Source organism: Ipomoea nil, unplaced genomic scaffold (assembly GCF_001879475.1).
Source record: "Ipomoea nil cultivar Tokyo-kokei standard unplaced genomic scaffold, Asagao_1.1 scaffold0143, whole genome shotgun sequence".
NCBI classification, from domain to species: domain Eukaryota; kingdom Viridiplantae; phylum Streptophyta; class Magnoliopsida; order Solanales; family Convolvulaceae; genus Ipomoea; species Ipomoea nil.
In genome coordinates this window covers 219,083-241,851 of record NW_017616571.1, presented here as the reverse complement: position 1 = coordinate 241,851, position 22,769 = coordinate 219,083, and the positions used below count along the sequence as shown (strand labels likewise).

Here is a 22,769-nt window from a genome sequence, read left to right as displayed (position 1 = left end):
GAATTTTCTAGTAGAAACCAACTCACCATTATTGTTATGAAAAATAAGACCATGCTGCTCATTCCATATAGATACATGAAATCATTTTCTAACTTCAACTCTTTAAAACCTTTATTCTTGTTGATTCTATTCAGTTTCATATTTCTACATAATGCACCGTATATCATCGTGTATTGTATTGTGCGTATTATTTTTATCACATAATACAAACATCCATATAGTATCAGTAGTCTAGATTTTCTCATGGCATCCATTCCTAATGGTTGTGCCGTTGTTTCGTCTGAGCGAACCGTCTCTAACGTTGCTACGGTGTCTCCTACGCCAGTGGCCACGATTGCCCTTCGGCACATCACTTTGTTTCTATCGAACTGACATAATGAATTGTATATCATCGTGTATTGTACTGTGTATTATTTTTATCCCATAATACAAGCATTCATCATTATAACAATTATAAATTTTGAAAAAAGAAACACTGTAATCAATCGTATTGGTATATAATTATAATAAAAATTTTCTTGATAAAATTTATAAAAAGTACACATTTATAAATATATTATTTTTTTTAAACCAAAGGAACCAAAATTCATTAGATCAAATGTTCAATACAATGCAGAATAGAATTGAAATAACTAAGGGGACCACTGTGTTCACTGATCTAGGAATAAATTGAAGAGACATAGAATCAAAATCTCGTTGAATCTCTCGACACTTGTTGATGATACAACCCGTATGAGAATAATCCAGCAAAGAGCTTTTAAGGAAATTACATACCGTCTGGCAATCAGAGAAAACGATAACCTTCATAAAATTCATATCTTTAACCCACGACCCGACTTCCTTAACCGCCATTGATTCCACGAGGTGAACATCATGTAAGCAACTCATAGGTCCATGGCGAGCTGCTACATACACTCCACTTGAATCCTTAATAAGAATTCCATAGCTAGCCTCGTTAGTTTCTGGGAACACCGCAGCATCAACGAAAATCTGCACATGATATATAGACATATAGTCTTCAACATCTTCAATAACAAGTGTATTTTATATAGGGAAAAGTGTCAAAGACCCCCTAAGTTACATGGATAGTGCAATTAGGTCCCCTAAGTAAAAAAAAAAAAAAATTCCATTGAAATTTTCTAAATCGGTAAAATAGTTCAATTTGACTTGTTTATCATGTTAAAGTCATGTGGTGTTGACACGTGTCTTTTTATTTATTAACAATAAAACATACTCCATCTGTCCTACTTACTATTCATTGGGTCAAACTAATTCTTTATTCTTTGTTTATTTTCTTTAATATTTTTTTTACTTATTTTTAAATTTAATTTTTTATATTTAATAGTACTTTTAGTGTAGTTTTTAAATATATAAATTTTGTATACTAATATTAAATTTAATATTATGAAAAATTAAATTAAAAATAAATCCAGTCAAACTTGGTTAACCGAACCAAAACACATAAAATGGAATGAGAGTAGTATATTATTTATAAAAATCATTAATGTATGAAAATTAATTCAATAAAATCAAATTCCCACCAAAATTTTACTCTTGGCGCCTTATTGTACATAAAATAAAATTTTACAGCCACACCTTCCTCCCTCTTCTCTTTTCACCTCTCCTAAATCCCTAATTCTTTTCCTAAGCGGCCTGACGCCCAGACCAAGTCATCGCCTCTTCAAATCGTCGCAACTCGGAAGCCGCGATCGCCGCCTCCAGCCATCAGGTATTTTTGTTTCTCTTGTTTTATTTTTCATTCTTTTTCTCTTCAATCAGATGCGCCAGGTTGAGGACGCGGGGGAAATGTAGCTCGCCATCGGTCGCGAAGCGGGAGATCCGGCTCGCCAAGATCGAGGATCGGTGAACAACATCGGAGAGAGCAGCTGCGACGACCTTGACCAGCGGCAAAGAGGATGTGGACGACGGCTTGAGTTCTGTTTGTCTCTGCTATTTCTTGTTCTTGCCTTATTCTTGGTGTTTAAATACCCTTCAATTTCTTATACTCTAAATATATCTGCGGATTCCAAAAATCCATTTTTTATTTCCCTGTTAAGATATAAAGGATGATTCTTGTTGTCAATGTATTATGATATTTCTGCACATTTGTTGTTGATTTCAATATTTTGTGGGATAGTTTAGCTTCTATTTGTCCTTAACGAAGGTGCATTTTAAAATACTTGTCATCTTTTATTTATTTTTGTTGTATTTCATTCAAGAAGGTTGTTTTTTGATTGAGGAAGAAGCTAATTGCTGGCAGTTTTTTGATTGAGGAAGAAGCTTGATCATGATAGTGTTCTGATCTCATTTTGTTTTTCTGCATTATTTTTCACATATCAAAATTCTGGAGTTCTGGATCCTAAATATGATATTAAGGTTTATCTAGACTTTGTAAGTGCTACATTTGCTGATCTGCAGTGCTACTCTGGCATCGGCTTTTGAATTTTGATACCAGCAGCCTCAAGGTATAACTTTTTTCCCCATAGGGCATAGTGTGAATGTATTGCTGAATGTTAACTGATTATTCTATATGAGCTAGATGTTAATTGATTATTTTATATATTTTGCTTTTTAGTTCATGAGACAATAATGGAGGACACTTTTATAAGTAGACCATTTATATATGGCAGGCTAGATTGTCTTGCCAAGTCTGTAGGAAACTCTTATATTAAAGCACTTCCATAACTTTCTAGGCGATTTAACTCTATTATGTAGCTGGACTTATTATTATCACATTTGAGCTCCTTTAGTGCAACATTAAAACTCAAATATCTGACCAAGTAGCTCGGTATTTTTCTGCTCGATGCATGCATGATACAGCCATTTGATTTGTCACACTGTCAGTTGATTGCAGATCTTCGGTGGTCATTGTATTTTCAAGTTTTGATGTTATTGCTTGACTGAGCTTTCTTATTTTGTATTGATCAGCACCATCTCACAAATTATATTCCTTTGTGAGACATGACTTATTCTTTGAAGTGCTGCCCCCCTTGCCTTGATTTATTTTGCTTTACTTGTATAAATACTACAGAGTTACAGAGTAATATTATTATTTCTAGAAGCCTTAATGTGACAGGATGATTGTTGGAAATATTGACACTGTTGCCTCATTTTACAGAAATTTTCCATTTCAATTCTAGTTCATTTTCTTTATTGAGTTTGTTAAGCTAACCAGATCTTTATTTCTTTGAGTGCTTTTACAGGTTTAGGTATTAATAAGCTGAGCTCATTTCTGGTTCTTTGTTGTTTAATTTTTTATATGATTTACCAGTTAGTTATATATGCGGTGCCTAAAATAATGTTATTTTTGCAGGAATTGAAGGGTTTACAATCGGGAGAGTTGATATATATTGATTTGCTTTAATTAGAAGTTTATTGATGAATATGGCAATGAGTTTCTGATTATTATTATTGTGTTTTTTTCTTTATCCAGCAGGATATATATTGCCCAATGAAATAGTGTTTCTTCTGGAACTCAGAATTCCCATAAGGTGCAGTGCAGGCTGTGTTTGATCAGGATTTACCTACCAACTGAAGTTGAGGCCTGCCTCATCATCAAAGTTTGCACACCATGATCAATCACCTCAAACATAATTCTCCACTGTCACACAACACTCATGTGTTAACAATGAACTTGTGAAATTAGCTAAATCCTAAACTACTGTTCAGTGATGTGCTTAAACAGATGCTGCCCTGCTACTGACTAAACATCATAATGACCATCTGCAACTACCAAATTGTCGTCAAGATCTTCAGGTTTTTCCAAGGTATTCCCAGTCCTGCTTTTAGTACACATTAAGTGCATGCTATAGATACAATTCCAGAGTTTTTTTTTCCTGACAGTGATCTTGCGATTTACGATTTCATGTGATCAGTTCCCACTTTTGCAGTGACTCAAGAAACAAAATTGGTGGAATCAACATATACCGTACCGTTCATAGTCACTGGCATGACAGCTTTGATAATGAAACTTGTAAGTTCAGCTTATGCTTTTTTATATTGAATCATATTTTCATCTGTTGGGTCAGTTTGCACAGCATTTTCCAAGCATTCTACCCTCTCTTCCCAAGTTTAACTTTTATTAGATTTTGAGATGATAAAATGATTGTATTGAACAGGTAAATTTTTTCATAGCAATGAACTGTTTGTAGAATAAATAGTTGCCTACTAGGCTACTAGCTTTTGTTTTATGAGGATCCCATAGCGTAGAAGTGGAAGGATGTCTTCTTGACGAAATAGATGAAATATGGAGGTTATGGACAAAATATTTTGTTGATAGGTATGTGTTTACTTGTGTAATCTGTTGTACAAGAATTATGGCATTACAATGGCAGGTTCTAGGTATGTGTTTATCTCTTGTTCATATTCAATAGAAGAAAAATTAAATGAACCTTAGTTTGTAGTATTAGGTTTTGATGGATTACTAAAATATGCTTTGTGTTTGGCAGGCAAGTGACTATAATTTTGACTATGATAGAATATCATAGGTAAGGATTTGATGTTGGTGTGTGTGTAATGTATCCGATGCTGAGTATGAAATCGACTCCAGCTATAGCGGCCATGAAAAGGCTTTAGAAATAGCCAGAACTGACCTTGTAAGACATTTGTTGTTTTTTAGCCCCTACTTTGTATTTATATAATTGACGATGAGTAATAAATTGAAATAAAATGTTATGAAACTATTTGAGGATAATTTGTATTAAATTTTACATTAGTGAATTTTTTTTTTATTTTTACTTAACTAATTTCCGACCACCATTGGTGGTCGGAAATTGCCACACTATAGTATTTAATTGGTAATGTTTCCGACCACTGGTGGTCGGAAAACCGGTATCCATCCAATTATTTTGTTGGTCGTTTTTCCGACGACTTTATAAAAGTAGTCGCTATTTCCGACCACGTTACCGCGTGGTCGGAATTAGCGACAGGGTGTTTTCCAAATACCCAATTTGATCAGAAAAGTGGTCGAAAACACCGTTTCTGACCGGATTTAGCCTATTTCCGACCACTTTTGGGTGGTCGGAAATCTGATGATTCCCAGCAGTGTAACAATGTTAAGGCATTTGATAGTCAGAAAAATTCCTGCCATAGATAGGCCAATTACTAGTCATTCAAGAATTTTCATATAAATGAGAGGTTCTCAAGCATAATATCATCAACCGAAAATTTCAGTATACTTGTAGGATCAAAATCAACAAAGTGAAATGACATTTGAAAATATGCAATGATTAATAGATATAGATCAACATATAATAAAGATGCAATCTCTCCGCTGTAAGACGCAACAGAATGTTACAAGTTTTCAGTGTCATACAATGGACTACTATCCTCCATATCCGAACGTGCCTTGTCATCATCAAGAAATTCAAAATTCCAAATAGGCCCATTGTGCTACATGACAATTTTATTAATTACATAAAACCCAGCAAATGGCCACATGTACTTGTACTTGAGTCATTTAAGACTAGACCAAATATCTCCATCTAGTGGACAATACAACAGTTCTAGCATCTTCTTGGCAAAAATTTCAAAATATTATCAAGAATCTCTACCAGAAGTTCACTAATTCTATCTCTCTCGAATATAATCTAGATAACCCTAACATATGCAAATTAAAGAGCAAATAAATTAAAACTACATAATCCTTAAATGAGTGGACTGGGTAATCGTAGTTAAGTAAAATAGAAATAAGAGCAATAACTTGCCAACTACAATATAATATGATGTTATCCCAGTTACCATTCTAAATTGGTGGTCCTATGTTCAAATCTCGATAGTATCTTAGATTCTTAATACTACCTTTTAAGAAATCATGAGCATTTCAAAAAAAAAAAAAAAACAAAAAAAAAACAAAAAAAAAAAACAAAACAAAACAAAAACAATAACTCAAAAATCTGAATTGAATTATATTGCTTAAATACTAAATTTCTAAAATATGAATTCAAAACCAACAAATGAATAGCAAGTTAGCATTCAAATTGTGGAAACCCTATCGTTCAATCCCAATATGTAAAACTCTAAACTTTTTGCAATATAAAATGACAATATTTATGTTATTTTAGTACCTTTTTTTAGTAATATTGACTCTATTATAAGGCAATATATCTTCTATATTTTCTTTATTTATTGCAATCCAAAGAATCAATAATTCAATACTCCACCACCGAAATTCGATCTTATGACCTACTCTCAAAGAGAGCCACAAATGTGACAATATTTATGTTATTTTAGTACATTAGAGAACTAAAATAAATAAATAAAGAATGTAAATTTACTACACAAGTAATATACTTTTAGTATATTAAAAATGTATATTGCATTCATGGTTCACACAGCTATGTGGACCATGATCCACACAATAATTTGCCATACCGCCCCGCTTGGGGTCTCAAACCCATGACCTCTCATTTAGGAGAATCACTTGATGCCACTAAACCACAAGATCATTGGCATAACAGAGAGATATCCTATTCTTTCACTCTTCATTTTGTGATGCAAGTATATCCAACAACAATAGGAAAGGAGGAACTCCATATTGTTGAGAAACCTCAAAGGTTAGAAGGAAAGCAACATGTGTTCCATTGAAGAAGGTGAAGAGAGTTCATGTGATTACAAGCTGAAAGAGGAGATGAATAACTAACTGAAATACAGCTGACATTTCATAGGCTATATAGACAAGCCGTTATAACTGCCAAAGGGAAAGGGAAAAGACCAAAAAGGCCCATGACTTATTAAGCTAAGAAAGAAAGTAGAGATAAGCTGGACTGACTGGAGACTGCTGCAAGGTGCTGCATTATTGAGATGTTTGAGATGATTGAAGATGATTGAGCTGTGCATTACTTCATCACCCTCCCGTAAGCTGGAGCATGAAGATCTTGAAGGCCCAGCTTATCATGGAATTTGTCAAACAAAGGCTTAGGCAAGGCTTTTGTGAAGCCATCTGCAGTCTGATTTTGGGACCCGAAACAGCAAGAAGTTTGACAACCCCTTCATTGATCTTCTGTCTAACCACATGACAATCAATCTCAATGTGTTTAGTGCGTTCATGGAAGACAAAATTCTCACCAATAGCAATGACAGAGTTGTTATCACAATACAAAGTTACTGGAGTAGAGAATGTTGCCTTCAAGTCTGCTAACAGAAATAACAACCACTGTACCTCACAAGTTGTGGAGGCTAAGGCCCTGTACTTTGCCTCAGAAGATGATCTAGAGATTGTAGCTTGTTTCTTGGTTTTCCATGAAATCAAAGAGTTGCCAAGATAGATACAATATCCTGTCACAGATTTCCTACTATCCACACAAGTTGCCCAGTCTGAGTCTGAAAATCCTTGCAACTTCATAAGAGAATTAGAAGGGTAGAACAAGCCTTTTCCAGGTGCCCCTTTTAGGTACCTTAACACCCTATGAGCTGCTACCATATGAGTGTCTCTTGGTTTCTCCACAAACTGACTCAGCTGCTGGACTGCATAAGAGATGTCAGGTCTAGTATTGGTTAGATACAAGAGTTTCCCCACTAACCTTCTGAAAACTTTAGGTTGTGTGATGGGAATCCCATCAGAGTTGTTCAGTTTCTGTCCTGTGACAGCAGGAGTCTTAGTTGGCTTGGCTTCCAAAAAACCATGTTCTTTTAGGATCTCCAAAGCATATTTCCTTTGGCAAATGTTAATTCCAGCATCAGTTCTAAAAGCCTCAATGCCTAGGAAATAATTCAAGTTGCCCAAGTCTTTGATCTTAAAATCTTGACTGCTTCAATTCATTTATTTGAGCAGAATCATTTCCTGCCAAAAGGATATCATCAACATACACCAACAAGGCAATAAAAGATGTTCCTGTTTGTCTAGTAAACAAAGAGGGATCTGCAGAAATCCTTGCATTTTGATTGGCTTAGTGTGTTCACTGTGTTGGCATGCCAATTTTTTGGAGTTTAATATAAAATTTTACTTATATAAAATTAAACATTTCTACTTAATTATTTTCTTTTGTTAGTGGATTTGTACTGAATCATTTATTTATTTACTTTTGTTAGTGGATTATTGCAAACTACTAAATATAATATCTTATCATCTTACTTTATCATTTTATTTTTCTTAAAATTCAACACCAAAATGTACACTTGTGTGCACAATACCTTCATTCTACTTAAAGCAAGTCTTAAAATAAACTTATCATCCATTAAATCAATGTCCATTGGTATTTAATTTTTTAAACATATACACATAAAGTCAAGGTAGATCATAATGTCAAAATCTCCAAGATAATATGGCATCATGATAGAATGCAACATTGGGTTTCCACCAAGCTCCAATTATATATGGCATCATGATTAATTCCACCATGGTTTATGATATAATATTGCATCATGATAAGTTCACTTGCACTTCTGATGCACATGCTTTAATTTATTGATAATGGCTATGGAAGAAAAAAAGGTGTGGGAACGCGATAAAATGCAATACCCACATCAATTAGATAAATTCCAAACTCTATTTAAAATAAAAAATTAATTAATTAATTAAAAAAAAAAACCATTTGGCCGATTGTAATGATTCTTGCAAATTATTCTGTGGATCCAAGTCTAAATGTTCAAATTTATCTACTAAATGTTAACAATTTACTTTTAAAAAATTCACAATTTGTATACTACGAACAGATAATGTTAACATATATGTAATTGATTATCTTGTTTTGTATTCACAAGTTACTTTCAAATAATGCAGTCACACGATGAGAACTGTTAAATTGTACTGAATGCATATAATTACAAAGGTACAAATCATAGGTATATATACAAGAAGAATCATAGGGAAGGACATGATACAGAGGTGACCTGTAGCTTGTCTCTAAAGAAAAGAAATCTAGGACCAGGTAGAACCTTCGTAAATGTATCAGCGAGTTGATCTTTTGTTGAGATAAAGTTAACTTGAATGTCTCCATTGGCAACTCTGTCTCTAACGAAGTGATAATCAATCCCCACATGTTTGGTATGCGCATGAAATATGGGATTTGCACACATGTATGTAGCACCAAGATTATCACACCACAACTTGGGAACATAAATGCTATTCACGCCAATCTTACGCAGTAGAGATAGAATCCAAATTACTTCAGCATAAACATATGCTAGAGCTTTGTATTTAGCCTTCGTAGAAGATCTAGCAACTGTTCTTTGTTTCTTGCATACCCAAGACACAAGATTGGATCCAAGAAACACAGCATAGCCACTAGTTAATTGTCTTACGGTCCTCGGGATAGCCAGCCCAATCAGAATCAGAAAAAGCATGCAATTCCCTAGACTTTGACTTTCGTACACGTAAACCGTAAGTAATAGTACCTTTAACATACCGTAGCACATGCTTCAATTGTTCCCAATGCGAGACTGTAGGAGCATGCATATGTTGACAGAGTTGGTTAATAGCGAAGGACAAATCCGGATGAGTAATTGTGTGATATTGCAGTGCTCCAGCTAAACTCCTATACTATATAACATCATCATATAAAATTGCATAGAAAAAGGTAGGTTTCGAAACATATATAGGCCGGAGTGGCTAAAGGCTTACAATCTGTCATACCAGCACGATTCAAAATGTCTGACATGTATCACTGCTAAGAGAGAAAGATTTCATTATCACATTTAACAGTCTCAATTCCAAGAAAAAAAAACAAAAAAAAAAAAGAAAGATTCACCAAGATCCCTAATCTTAAAGTCAATGGAGAGTTTAGTCAGTAACCCGTTGACTAGATTCATACAACTCCCATCACAAGTATGTCATCAACATAGACAAAAACATACATAAAAACATAATCTTGAGAATAATGGATCAAAAACACATCTGCTTTCGAAGCATTAAAACCAACCGACAGCATAAATGCATTTAACAGATCCGTTAGCCATTAGGAAAGAAACCCTAGCTTTTAAATTGATAATAGGTGAGAACTAATAGAATTATTTTGAATGAATATATTTACACAGGTACAGATCGTAGGTATATATACAAGAAGAATTATAGGGAGAATAGGATAGGGAGTCATAGACGGACTCAAATACATAGAGTCCTAATATACACAATATTAACAAGTTAAGATTTGAGAACCCTGTATTGTATTAAATTATGTGTTTTGACTTAGAAACACAATTTATATTCTAAGAGTCATAGTTGCAAAAATCGGTCTAAGCGCCCGCCTAGGCGCCCCTAAACCGTGACGATTTCCACCCTAGGTGACCGACCGCCTAGCTAGGTTCCTGCCTAGCGCCTAACTCGTGCATTTCGGTCGAGTTAGCCAAGTTAACTCGATCGGCTTGCGGCCTTGCTAATTTATTTTTCATTATATATATATATATATATATATATATATACACACACACACACACACATATAATATGGCTTATATACACCTACACATGTGCACTAATTTTTCTTTTTTAGTAAGCCACATAGTTGCCCGCCTAGGCTGTCTAGGTGCTAGGTGCTACTCCACCGCCCGACTAGCACCTTGTGCCTACTGCATCCATGCTAAAAGTTCACAATTTCAATACTAAAAATGCACAATTATACATCGTTTAGGACCGCGATCTACCTTGCAAGGTGGACCCTGGTCCTTGGTATAACAACTCAATGATTCTAGAGAAAATTCTAAAAACAAAAAAAATAAATGAGTGAATTTATTAAGTTGCCCAAAGATCATTCGGAGTTAATCAACTTAGATTACTCATATCTGACCAGTTCAAACTATGTCTAATAAACCCGCACGGGTTTAGCTCAGTGGTTTCAGTGGGCACTGTTTTGGAGAAGAGACTAAGGTTTGAACCTTGGCTGCGGCAGTGTGAGAATTATGTCCAAAATGGGCAGATTCTTTGTGCGCACAGACATTTGGCCTTGTCCGCTGAACCCATTGAGTCACCGCCGTGATTTACATCCTCCCAAATACTCTGTCGGACCGGGTTGTGAGGAGCCTTTAGGGTTGGAGATACTTTTAACCTGGTGTGGACATGAAAACTTTTTAAAAATCAATATTGATGGCACTTGACTACGGGAAGCAACCACCAGTTAGGGTCTTGTTAGGTGTGAATTAGTCATATTTTATAGAGATTAAAATACTTCTTATCCTCATGAATTTCCTGTATTAGATTTCTTTTTTATATGACTTTCATTTATTGGATGTTATGAATTAACTAACTCACTACTAATTAAAAAAAATAGTAACCAATTAATTAACAACACATCATAGGAAATGGATTAGAGGAGAAAAATAAGTGAAATATCTAGGAATACTCTATAAATATTTAAGATTAGGTAGAACCCGAGATCATTATATAAACCCATACAGGCAGGAATCTCAGTCTTCAATTATATTCCTTAATTTCCATGGAGTTCATAACACTTGTAATTCAATGCTTCTCTCTTCTAATTCTCTTCTCAACAACTTCCCTTTCTGAAACGCCACACACAATTCCTCGTCTCACTCCTTTCTACCGGTCCAACCTACGACGCCCAGAATCTTCTTCTTCCGACATTCTTCCTCCGGAATTCAGAACCTATTATTACCATCAAACGTTGGATCACTTCAATTATAGACCTCAAAGCTATGCCACCTTCAAACAGAGATACATAGTCAACTCCAAGTTCTGGGGTGGCGCAAAATCCAACTCCCCTATCTTCGCATGGCTCGGCGCTGAATCTCCCATCGACTATGACCCTCTAGACGTAGGATTTCTCACTGATAATGCCTCTCGTTTTAAGGCTCTTCTTATCTACATAGAGGTAATACTATTCCATGATAACTGAAGTATTGAATGTGTTCAAGTTTCGATTAAAAGTTTGAATTGAGCTCACAGTTAAACTGTAAATCCATATTTTATTTGGAAATCATGCATGCAGCATAGGTACTATGGGGAATCAATTCCATTCGGAACCACGGAAAAAGTTTTGGAAAACGACAACATTCGTGGCTATTTTAACTCGGCTCAAGCTTTAGCTGATTATGCAGAGGTGTTGTTGTATATAAAGAAGAAATATTCAGCTCAAGATTCTCCCATCATTGTTGTCGGAGGATCATATGGAGGAAGTACGTACGAGATTATCTTAGCTTTTTCCATCTTTATTTTCTAAATTTCAAATATTTTGATGATTGAGTTTTTGGAAGGAATTAAGCGTTGAAATTTGTATTATATTGTGAAGTGCTTGCTTCGTGGTTTCGGTTGAAGTATCCACACGTTGCTCTGGGTGCCTTAGCTTCATCAGCTCCCATTCTCTACTTTGACAATATCACACCACAAAATGGATACTATTCCATAGTGACCAAAGACTTTAGGGTAAACACTTAAACTTATTTTCTTATCATATGATGATTATATTTATGAAAAGCTTGAATTTTTTGAATGTTAATTGGTTGCAGGAAGTTAGTGAGAGTTGTTATCAAACTATAAGAAAATCATGGTCCATTATGGACAAAATTGCTTCCAAGCCAAACGGCCTCTCCATTCTCAGTCGTAAGTTCAAGCTTTGCCAGTAAGTACTTGTGTACATAAATATAATTTGTCAGATCAAGCATTTATCAATACCCCAAAAGCTATATAGTTACACAGTTTTAATTTTATGGATGGTGCTAACTGCTAAGGGACTTAAACTCATCTTGGGAGCTAAAGGATTACTTGGTTGGATGTTACTCCATCGCCGCTCAATATGACACTCCGCCGGAATATCCCGTGACGGAGGTGTGCGGCGGCATAGATGGCGCGCCCAAAGGGGCTCATATTCTTGACCGGATTTTTGCTGGTGTCTTCGCTAGTGAAGGGAACCAATCTTGCTACAGTATTCCCACCGGTACTGCTATTTGGGGATGGAGTTGGCAAGTAAGTATATATAAAAAGCAGTGCCTTACTCTTATATATGGGGAATTGAAGATTAAACTATAATGTTAAAGTTCTTGGGTGGAAGCTCGGAAAGTCGAGTGCAGCATCTTGTCATCGAAACATGACGACAATGACTATACAAGTATATATAAAGAATTAAAGTCTGCAGGGGTTTAGCTTACTGGTTCAGTAGGCAGTATTTGGAAGAAAAAATCAAAGTTCAAACCTCGGCAGCGGCAGTGTTGTGTCATTTGGCCTTGACCCATTGAGTCACTGTGATTTACATCCTTCAAATGTTCTGTTGGGACCCTTAGGATTGTGAATTTAACTTTTTGGGAGAAGTATAAAGAAATGAAATAGAATTGTGCATTTACTGCTAATAACTATAACTTTTAGCTTACTAGTGAGCGTTTTATTAAGAATTGAGAGATTTTGGTGTGTAGAGTTGTAGTGAAATGGCGTTTCCGATCGGGCGTGGTGATGGGGACACTATGTTCTTTCCAGCTCCTTTCAATCTGCAGCAATTTTCCAAGAACTGCATTAATCTCTTCGGGGTTCCACCTCGACCACACTGGATAACAACCTATTATGGAGGACAGGTATGTTCTTCAAATATTTGATGTATACATATACGTATAAGCTAGCTTTAATTTACCATGTTTACTATTATATTCTAGGAGAGTATTATATAACAAATTAAAATTGCAGGATATCAAATTAGTTTTAAACAAGTTTGGTAGCAACATTATTTTCTCCAACGGACTAAGAGACCCATTTAGCAGCGGAGGGTATGTTTTTTTTTTTGTTTTTTTTTTTTAAAGAGATTAATGCTTCTTTTTTTTTTTTTTTTTTAATTAATCTTATATCTTATGTTATTTTTTTGGTTTCTGGTACATTGATAGGGTTTTGGAGAACATATCAGATACTATACTTGCCGTCTATACCCGTAATGGTATGTTGGTCTATATACATATTTCGGAGTTTACAATATGATACTGATTAATATTGGTGCCTTTAACACCCAGTAAACCATGTATATGATTTTTGAATTAAACCAAATATTATTAATATCCAGTGTAAAAAATAGTAATGTTGATGAACACATTAAAATTTTCCATATATAATGGAATGAAGTATATATAATAAGTTGATGAAAGTATAACAATATATTTTGTTTGGGTGTTGTAGGGTCTCACTGTCTAGACATACTTGGGGAAAGTAAAACAGATCCAGATTGGTTAACCGAGCAACGGAAAAGGGAAGTTGAGATAATACGAAGATGGATAACCAAGTACTATGCTGATCTTCAAGCCCTCAAGAAATAGAAGACAAATTAAATAAAGGTATCATCAGAATAATTTCAATTCGCACCTAACCAATCCAATTAATAAGGGATAACGTGAATTCCCAACTTTTCTTAAGGGGAAAGAGTACATGCGGCCACTCACACCAATCAAGCTAGTCAGACGGAGAATGAAGTTAGATATAATCATAATATAATTATTGTACCGAATGTTACGTTATTAATATTAATTAATGTATTTCACTATTTCGTACACATATCTATACCCTTAAGTACTAATAGAAATTGAATCTTGTTAAATACGTACTGAATTTTCACTGTTAGTAAATGAATTGTGGGCAAGAATAATTCAAATACTTATTAGCAGCAGCCTCTAGCAACTACATTATCGTCTCCCTTTTCATGGAAACCGCAACATTAATAACACGATTATAACTAGTAGTTTGTCGACATGACCAAGGGCGGAGCCACGATTTAGGAATGTGGGGACCAATCACGATAATTGTCAGAAAAGTAAGATCTTTTTGTTGGAGCTAAAATTTTTTTAAATCTTTTGGATGAGACTATAGGAGTGGGGGTGGGATGCTGAATTTTTTAGATGAAAATGAGGCTGAATTTTGGAGTAAAGAGTACTCTGAAACTTTTGGAGCTGAACTTTCTTCAAAGCTTACACTAAGGGGGTGTTTGGTTGGGAGGAAGGAATTAGGAAGGAAATGAATTGCAATTCGGGGGGAAAGAATAAGGTAGAAATAATGTATGAATATAATTCAAATTACATTGTTTGGTAGGGAGTAATAGAATTATTGTGGATGTGAAGGAAAAAGTAGTCCTTCCAAACATTTTAATTGAGGCCTTCATTGCAATTCCCTCCAACCAAACACGGTAATTAAGGCCTTCATTGAATTACAATTCAATTACAACTAAACTACATCCAACCAAACAAGGCCTAAGTCTATTCTAGAATCTTTTGGATGGGACAAGGGGGGCCAATTGGCCCAAAAAAAAAAAAAAATCCTTATAATATTAATATTAAAAAAAAAAAATTGGAGGGGGAGGGGGCCAAGGCCCCCTGCATTCGCAAATTATGCCCTGGAAACGTGTTCACCATGAATGGTGAACACGGGTCTAAACAGTGTCGTTTTTACGAGAAAAAAAAATTTAGTTAATGTGTTGTTAACGGCGCGCGTTTGTTCAGATTATGAATTTTCTGTTATGAGATTATGAATGTACTGTAAATTAATAATTTAATAACATAAAATTCATAATCGCATAAAAGAAAAATATTTAATAAATTATGAATTTTCTGTTATGAGATATGAATTTACTGTAAATTCATAATCTCACAACAGAAAATTCATAATCTCATACTAGAAAATTCATAATCTCATAACAGAAAATTCATAATCTCATAACAGAAAATTCATAATTTCATAACAGAAAATTCATAATCTCATAAAAAAAATTCATAATTTCATAACTGCACATTCATAAATTCATTCCCAGACATTCATAATTTATGAATGTTGAAGAAACTTGCGCGAAGAGGAAGTGAAACCACGAAATGTGAAAATGAAGAAGAAAAGTCGTGCGGTTAATTAAAAAAAAAAAAAAAAAAAAAAAGATAACGGTGCCCGTTACTAGGTAAAAACAAAATTCTACATCTGCAATTTTGTTTTACAGAACCAGAATTCCTAGACCTTTTATTCCCCTAAGTTAGGTGCGACCTTTCTTGGGATTTTCATAATTGATTAGGAATACTTTGGGTGTGTTTGGTTCACATATGGAAATCAGAATCAAAATAGAATCAAAAAATTTTTTAAAAAAGAATGGATATCATTACTGAAACTCTCTTTGAGAATGCCTCACCGGCGGCAACCTCTCGGTCCCGGAAGATCAAGATTTGCTTGAACGGAGTACCAAGAAAACCAAGAGAGGACGAGAGCAAGATGCAACTACACCCATCCCAGTTGATGAGCTGAATCAAGATACCCCAATGTCAAATCTGAAATCAGAGTCTGCTCAATGGAGAACTCCAGCCGCAACCTCAAGCCAGGCTAGCTTGGACCAGGAGAGAGGCAAACATCCCAGCTGGGACGGAAATAGTATTAGATGATGAAGAATTGATTCAAGATAAGGAAGATCCAAACTGTCCAAGAATTTCGGTAACAAGGGAAGAGAAATTGCAACTTTGCAGGCTTTGGCGTCGTTCATTAATTATCAGAGTGCTGGGTAGGAAAGTCAGTTATTCCTATCTCCTTCAGAGGTTGCAGAAGATGTGGAGACCTGAAGTTGGTTTTGAATTAATCACGCTGGTGGTCTATCATATGAATGAACACCCGGAATCATCTATTATGGCAGAATTCAATTATGCCTTAAGAAATGATCCCCCGGAGTACGAGAGAGTCCTTGTCAATATGGACGACCCCCCTGACGGTGGTTTGAATGGAATGGGCAGACAGGAGGGCCTTGATGGCCAAATGGCAGATTACCACCCGCGCTCTTGAGCGTTTTTGGTTTGTTTTCCCTTCTTTTTAAGCCAATTTATATCCTACCCCACGGCGCGCGTTGCACTATGCACCCAGATGCAAAACGACGTCGTTTTAATTTTTTTTTTTTTTTTTTTTAAATTTCCCGCCCCAGTGAATGACAGTTATTTTTTTTCTAAAAAAGACCCTGTTAAAAAATGTACATAATGTTATACTAGAATACACATAATTGTATACATGAATGTACATAATTATATAACAAAATATACATACTCTTTTTAAAAGATAATACACATAATCTAACATAATACATAATAAACATAAACTTTTAACATAATACACATCAACTCTTAACATAATACACACAAATTTTCTGATTCGGATGTACATAATTGTATAAAAAGAATGTACATAATTGTATAAAAAATGTACATAACTGTATGAACAAATACACATAATTGTATGAACAAATACACGTAATTGTGTGAACAAATACACATAATCTCAGCAACTTCCTACCGCGCCTCCCAAAACGACGTCGTTTTGGGAAGCGCGCGGCGCATAGTGCTATGTGCGCCGTGGTGTAGGGTATAACGATTGTCTTTTTAATGATTGTTATGGTCTGGTAGACTTAGGCTACATTGGGCCGAGCTTCACTTGGATGAGAGGTGTAAACACATCATCATTCAAAGGAGCTCGTCTAGACAGAGCACTGACGAGTGTTGAATAGAAGCTCAATCATCCAAATGTGTTGGTCGAGCATCTCCCCATGCTAGTAGGTTGACCATGAAAGGCATCAATATTATCGTGTTGGGATAGTTACCCTGGCCTAAGGTCATTCAAACTGCTAATAAGATTGTATTCTTTAAATTTGAATAAATCGAAAAAAAATAGAATAGATTCTTCATAATAATTCAATTAAATAGTAATAGAACACTAAAACAAGAGTTTTAGCTAGTGATAAGTATGGATGCGATTCCACAAGGGATACCATTCTTAAGGAGCTAAGCATGCACAAACTATTTCTAGGTATGTAAGAGCTAAGCCGACAAATATGGCTGGAGAAAGCACGTAAACAATGAAAGTGCAAGTAATTGAACTTAGCTGAAGGTTAGGAAGCATGCTATAGGTAAGTCCAACTCTATTTCTGTGTACTTGCATAGCAATTAACGTCAAGTTTCGCTATTTCGATGATAGAATGTAGGTGCAGCCCAACAATTTCCTCCTAATACTTACACATCATGCTTTCATTCAATGGGATTCGAATCTGAGAAAGTAAATCAAAACTGCAATAATATTTTTATTTTTTATATGCAAATATAATACTATAAACAAAGATTACAAACCTACACTTGCTCCTAAATGTTTTTTCCAGACATCTTAGGAAAATACTTCTATTTTGAAATTTGAAATTACTTTAAATAATTAAATAATACTCCGTAACATAATGTTTTATATGTGTTAATTTCGTTTATAGTAATGATTGCCAAAAATATTAGATTATCATATCATGGACCATGGTTCATTTTTAAGGTACACTGAATTAAATTCTTTTTTATTTCAACTTAAGTTTGTTTTTTTTCTTTATACAAAAAACAATTAATATGTAAAAATATATCATAAAACTTTAATTAAGATCTTTTAAACAACACCTATATTGATATTTTTATTTTCATGTTTTAAAATAACATACGATTATATATTATAACCGTAATTGAAATTGCATAGCATAAATAATTATAATTTTGTTTAATGATTTTTTTCATACCTAAAAACAAATTGAAATAAAAATTAATCTTTGTATTGTATGACATAAATAATAATAATTTTGTCTTTATCAAATATTATATATTTCAACCGTCAAATATGAATAAATTATATTATTATATGTAGCAAAATTATTTTAAATATCTACTATCTACTATATATATATATATATATATATATATATATATATATATATATATATATATATATATATATATACACTATTCTAATAAGAGCTCAAGAGAGTTAGGCCTATAATGGGTAGAAAAAATGGCGGTTAAATTTTTTAATCAAATGAATCGCTCAAACTGATCAGATTTTAATATTTTTTAAGATTTCATAATTTATCCTTAATGAATATGATTATCCGTTAACTTTTCCGTTAAATATTATCTTTTTCGTTAATTTCTATTAGTTCACCGTTAACTTACTCATTAATTTCAATAAGAAAGGTCTTATGTTCGAACCCCATCCCAATCAAAGTTGGCATAATAATTACTCTATTTTACTCTTGTTAAATTATTATAAATAATAATTTAGTAGCTACAACAAAAAATAATACATATGCATTTCTTTAATTTAGAATTATGTGTCTACAATGTCTTTATTTAAAAAAAAAATAAAAATTATTCATTATCAATAAATTGAATAAGAGAAATAATTTCATTAGTTATATTGTATTTAATTTTTCTCCAATATAAAAATTCTTTACATTCAAATTCATCAATTGATTATATTCGCTACAGATGGTAGTTTCAATCTGCCCCGCGGATATCCACCCGAATCCACCATGTGTGGGTCGGGTTTTTTTGGGTGGTAGTGGGTGATGGGTCTGGTGTGGGTCTTAAAAAAGTAAACCCGATGTGGGTCGGGTTGGATTCGGGTTCTATGTACAAAACCCGCCTAGAACCCCACCCGACCCACCATGTAGTTATTTATAAGAGTTTCTATAACTTTATGTAAATTTTTACTATTTTTATATCTAAACTACTAAGTTTATTTTTTAAAATTAACAATTTAGTTATTATATTTAAATATTTCTATTATTTTATGTTTTAGTATAATTAATAAATTTTATTATTTTATTATGTGTAAGTAATTTAAATATTATTTAAAAAATAATAATAAGATTATAAGTGGTGGGTACCCGTAGTGGGCACCCGCACCCGGTGGGGGTGGGAGTGGGTTTTGAAAAAGTCCACCCGATGCGGGTTGGGGGTGGGGGTGGGTCGAGAAAATATAAGGTGGGTCGGGTGATGGATGTAGCACTCCCTGACCCACACCAGACTCATTGCCATCCCTAATTGTCCCTACAATGTCTTTATTAAAAAAAATTATTCATTATCAACAAATTAATTAAGAGAAATAATTTTATTAGTTATATTGTCTTTATATTTCTCCAATGTAAAAATTCTTTACATTCAAATTCATCAATTGATTATATTCACTACATTGTCTACTATCTTTTTTGTGCACTATTTTTTAATTAAATATCAAAGTTATAATACAAAATAATGCTATATATTTATTTACCAAGTATTTTATTAATACTATGAAAAAATTTAAACAATATAATTAATAAAGTCAATCATATTAACAATTTATATTGAGGGATTTGTTGACAAAGAGAGTATTCAAATCACACAACAATTTGAAGTGAAAACTACCTCGCAATATCCTTGTTTGACAATCACCAGTTAGCGGATTATATTAGCGAATTCAACCAGCGAATTATATGAATGGTTGGTAAAAAGATATTTGAAAAAAATAGCTTTTTAGATTAACATGTAAAATGACCTAAGGGTATATATATATATATATATATAACAATAATAATAATATGTAATAATAATAATTATTATTATTATTTAAAAAAATTAAGCCAATCATATTAACTACTTGGGGATTTATTGACAAAAAGAGTATTCAAATCACAAAGCAAATTGAAGTGGGAAACTACCTCGCAATGTCCTTGTTTGGCAATCAGCAGTTAGCAATTCAAATATTAACAATTTATATTGAGGAATTTGTTGACAAAGAGAGTATTCAAATCACACAACAAATTGAAGTGAGAACTATCTCGCAATGTCCTTGTTTGATAACCTGCATTAGCGGTTAGCGTTAGCGGATTATATTGACAAAAAGATATTTGAAAAAATTAGCTGTTTAGATTAACATGTAAAATGACCTAATGATATAATAATAATAATAATAATAATAATAATAATAATAATAACAACAACAACAACAACAACAACAACAACAACAACAACAACAACAACAACAATAATAATAATAATAATAATAATAATAATAATAATAATAGTTTTTAAAAAATTAAAAAAATATATGTAATTAAGCCAATCATATTACCTACTTGAGGGGTTTATCGATAAAAAGAGTATTCAAATCACACAACAAATTGAAGTGGGAAACTACCTCGCAATGTCCTTGTTTAGCAATCAACGGTTAGCTCTTCAAATATTAGTATATATTTAATATTTTATGCCCTAATTTTTATTTGCTCTCCCTTATGTGGTGTATTTGGTTTCAACCATACCTATATAATTATTTTATTGAAAATTATAATCAATCTTGACTATATTATCTTGCATTTGTAAACTTAAAATTACCTATTTAAATACGTAAATTCAACATTCAATTATCTATGCATGAACAATTTCAATATAATTTTGCATTAATATATACTTTAAAATACTTATTTAAAAAAACATTGGGCATTATATCAATCGCGCAATGCGCGTAAAAACTAGTTTTATATATATATATATATATATATATATATATATATATATATATAAAGTATTTATATTATAGTTGATATATAAAATGATTTAGATCAAAATTTAAATTTGAAAAAATAAACCTAACTTATTTTCAGACTATACATAAAGTTATGAACCTGCCTCAATTTTTGTTAGCATTTATTGGCATCATTCACCCATATACATGACCTTAACCTATTGATGAATGTGTTAGATTTTATAATATAATGTATAAGATTTGACTTTACAAAATATTTTTAAAAAACTCAATGTAATTTAAAATGTTTTACCACTATAAAAATCTCCTATAATCTCAATTGGACCCAGGTTTGAATCTACCTTTCTAAAATTTTAAACGGCATATTAAATCTCGCAACAAGGACATGCGGACGAATGGCGAGACGAGCGAATCGCAGCCTGTCTAAGCGAATAGCTACACTATAGGGGCAAATTGGTCCACACAGTGTTATGTGAAACATAACAAAAAGTACATTTTTAATATACTAAATGCACATTATTTTTGTACTGTATGTACATTATACAATATAATGTACACTCAGTACAAAAATAATGTGCATCCCCTGAATACAATGTACATTATTTTTGTACTGAACCTACATGATTTTTGTATTGAATGTACATTATTTTACCGTCTACAAAATATGATCTACACAATTTGTGTGAATCATGATCCACACAATAATAATTGAAAATCCGTGCCCGAGGCGGGCTCTCTCATGAGTGTGACGACGCCCGTGACTTCTACTGGAAAGTTGCCACATCCCATGTTTCTCTCAATTATGTCTCATGTCCTATGTTTCTCCGATGTGTCCTGTTGCTCTCCTGTTGTAATAAGGGAAGAGAAATTGCGACTACGCAGGCCTTGGCGTCGTTCATTGATTATCAGAGTGCTGGGTAGGAAAGTCAGTTATTCCTACCTCCTTCAGAGGTTGCAGAAGATGTGGAGACCTGAAGCTGGTTTTGATACCAATAACAACAAAGCGAGAAAACTCCTTGCCCCAGAACTCAAAGGCCAGGAGCTGTAAAACCACAGAGAGATAGGCTGCTTGTTGAACCGGCTAGATAGCTGCTACCTTCACTCCGAGGGACACAATAAGGCGGTAGAGGAGGAAGAGGCGGAGCTCCTAGGCGTGCTGCAGCTGAAACGGAACACACCGTGGTCCGTGGTCATAACAAAGGAAAACAGGTCACAAATATGGTTTCCAGAATATGGCCCATGCAAAAGGTTCGGATTTAATATGGCCTAGGCTACACATGAAGGTTTCCAGAATCTTGTTTACCACACTTGTGATACTGGAAAAGACTTAGAGTAAAATAAAAATGCAATGGTAGAGAGATTTACAATATGGAATAAAGAAGTTTTTGAGAATATATTTCACAGGAAGAAACGCCTCTTAGCTAGAATTAATGGAGTTCAACGAAGTCTAGCACAGCGAGTCAATCCCAACCTAATCAGATTGGATAAGAAGCTGCGCAGTGAACTAGGTGAAACTTTATATCAGGAAGAGTTAATTTGGTACCAAAGATCGAGGGAGGACTGGATTACATCTGGAG

The 22,769-nt window shown here is 33.7% G+C and overlaps 1 protein-coding gene and 2 long non-coding RNA genes across 3 annotated transcripts; all 3 read left to right on the top strand.

Moving 5' to 3' along the window:
* Positions 1 to 3,506: 3,506 nt before the first annotated feature.
* On the top strand, positions 3,507 to 22,489 carry LOC109171504. Its single transcript, XR_002052601.1, has 3 exons — positions 3,507 to 3,767; positions 3,891 to 3,928; positions 22,476 to 22,489. It is a non-coding gene; the product is annotated as an uncharacterized LOC109171504 (long non-coding RNA).
* Positions 3,941 to 4,273, top strand: LOC109171510. The gene is made up of 2 exons (XR_002052602.1): positions 3,941 to 3,973; positions 4,119 to 4,273. It is a non-coding gene; the product is annotated as an uncharacterized LOC109171510 (long non-coding RNA).
* Positions 11,316 to 14,410, top strand: LOC109171482 (lysosomal Pro-X carboxypeptidase-like). The gene is made up of 9 exons (XM_019320516.1): positions 11,316 to 11,761; positions 11,879 to 12,065; positions 12,179 to 12,312; positions 12,396 to 12,508; positions 12,618 to 12,852; positions 13,296 to 13,451; positions 13,561 to 13,640; positions 13,755 to 13,804; positions 14,041 to 14,410. The coding sequence occupies exons 1-9, from the start codon at positions 11,366 to 11,368 to the stop codon at positions 14,175 to 14,177; spliced, it is 1,488 nt and encodes a 495-aa protein (XP_019176061.1). The 5' UTR covers positions 11,316 to 11,365; the 3' UTR covers positions 14,178 to 14,410.
* Positions 22,490 to 22,769: the final 280 nt, after the last annotated feature.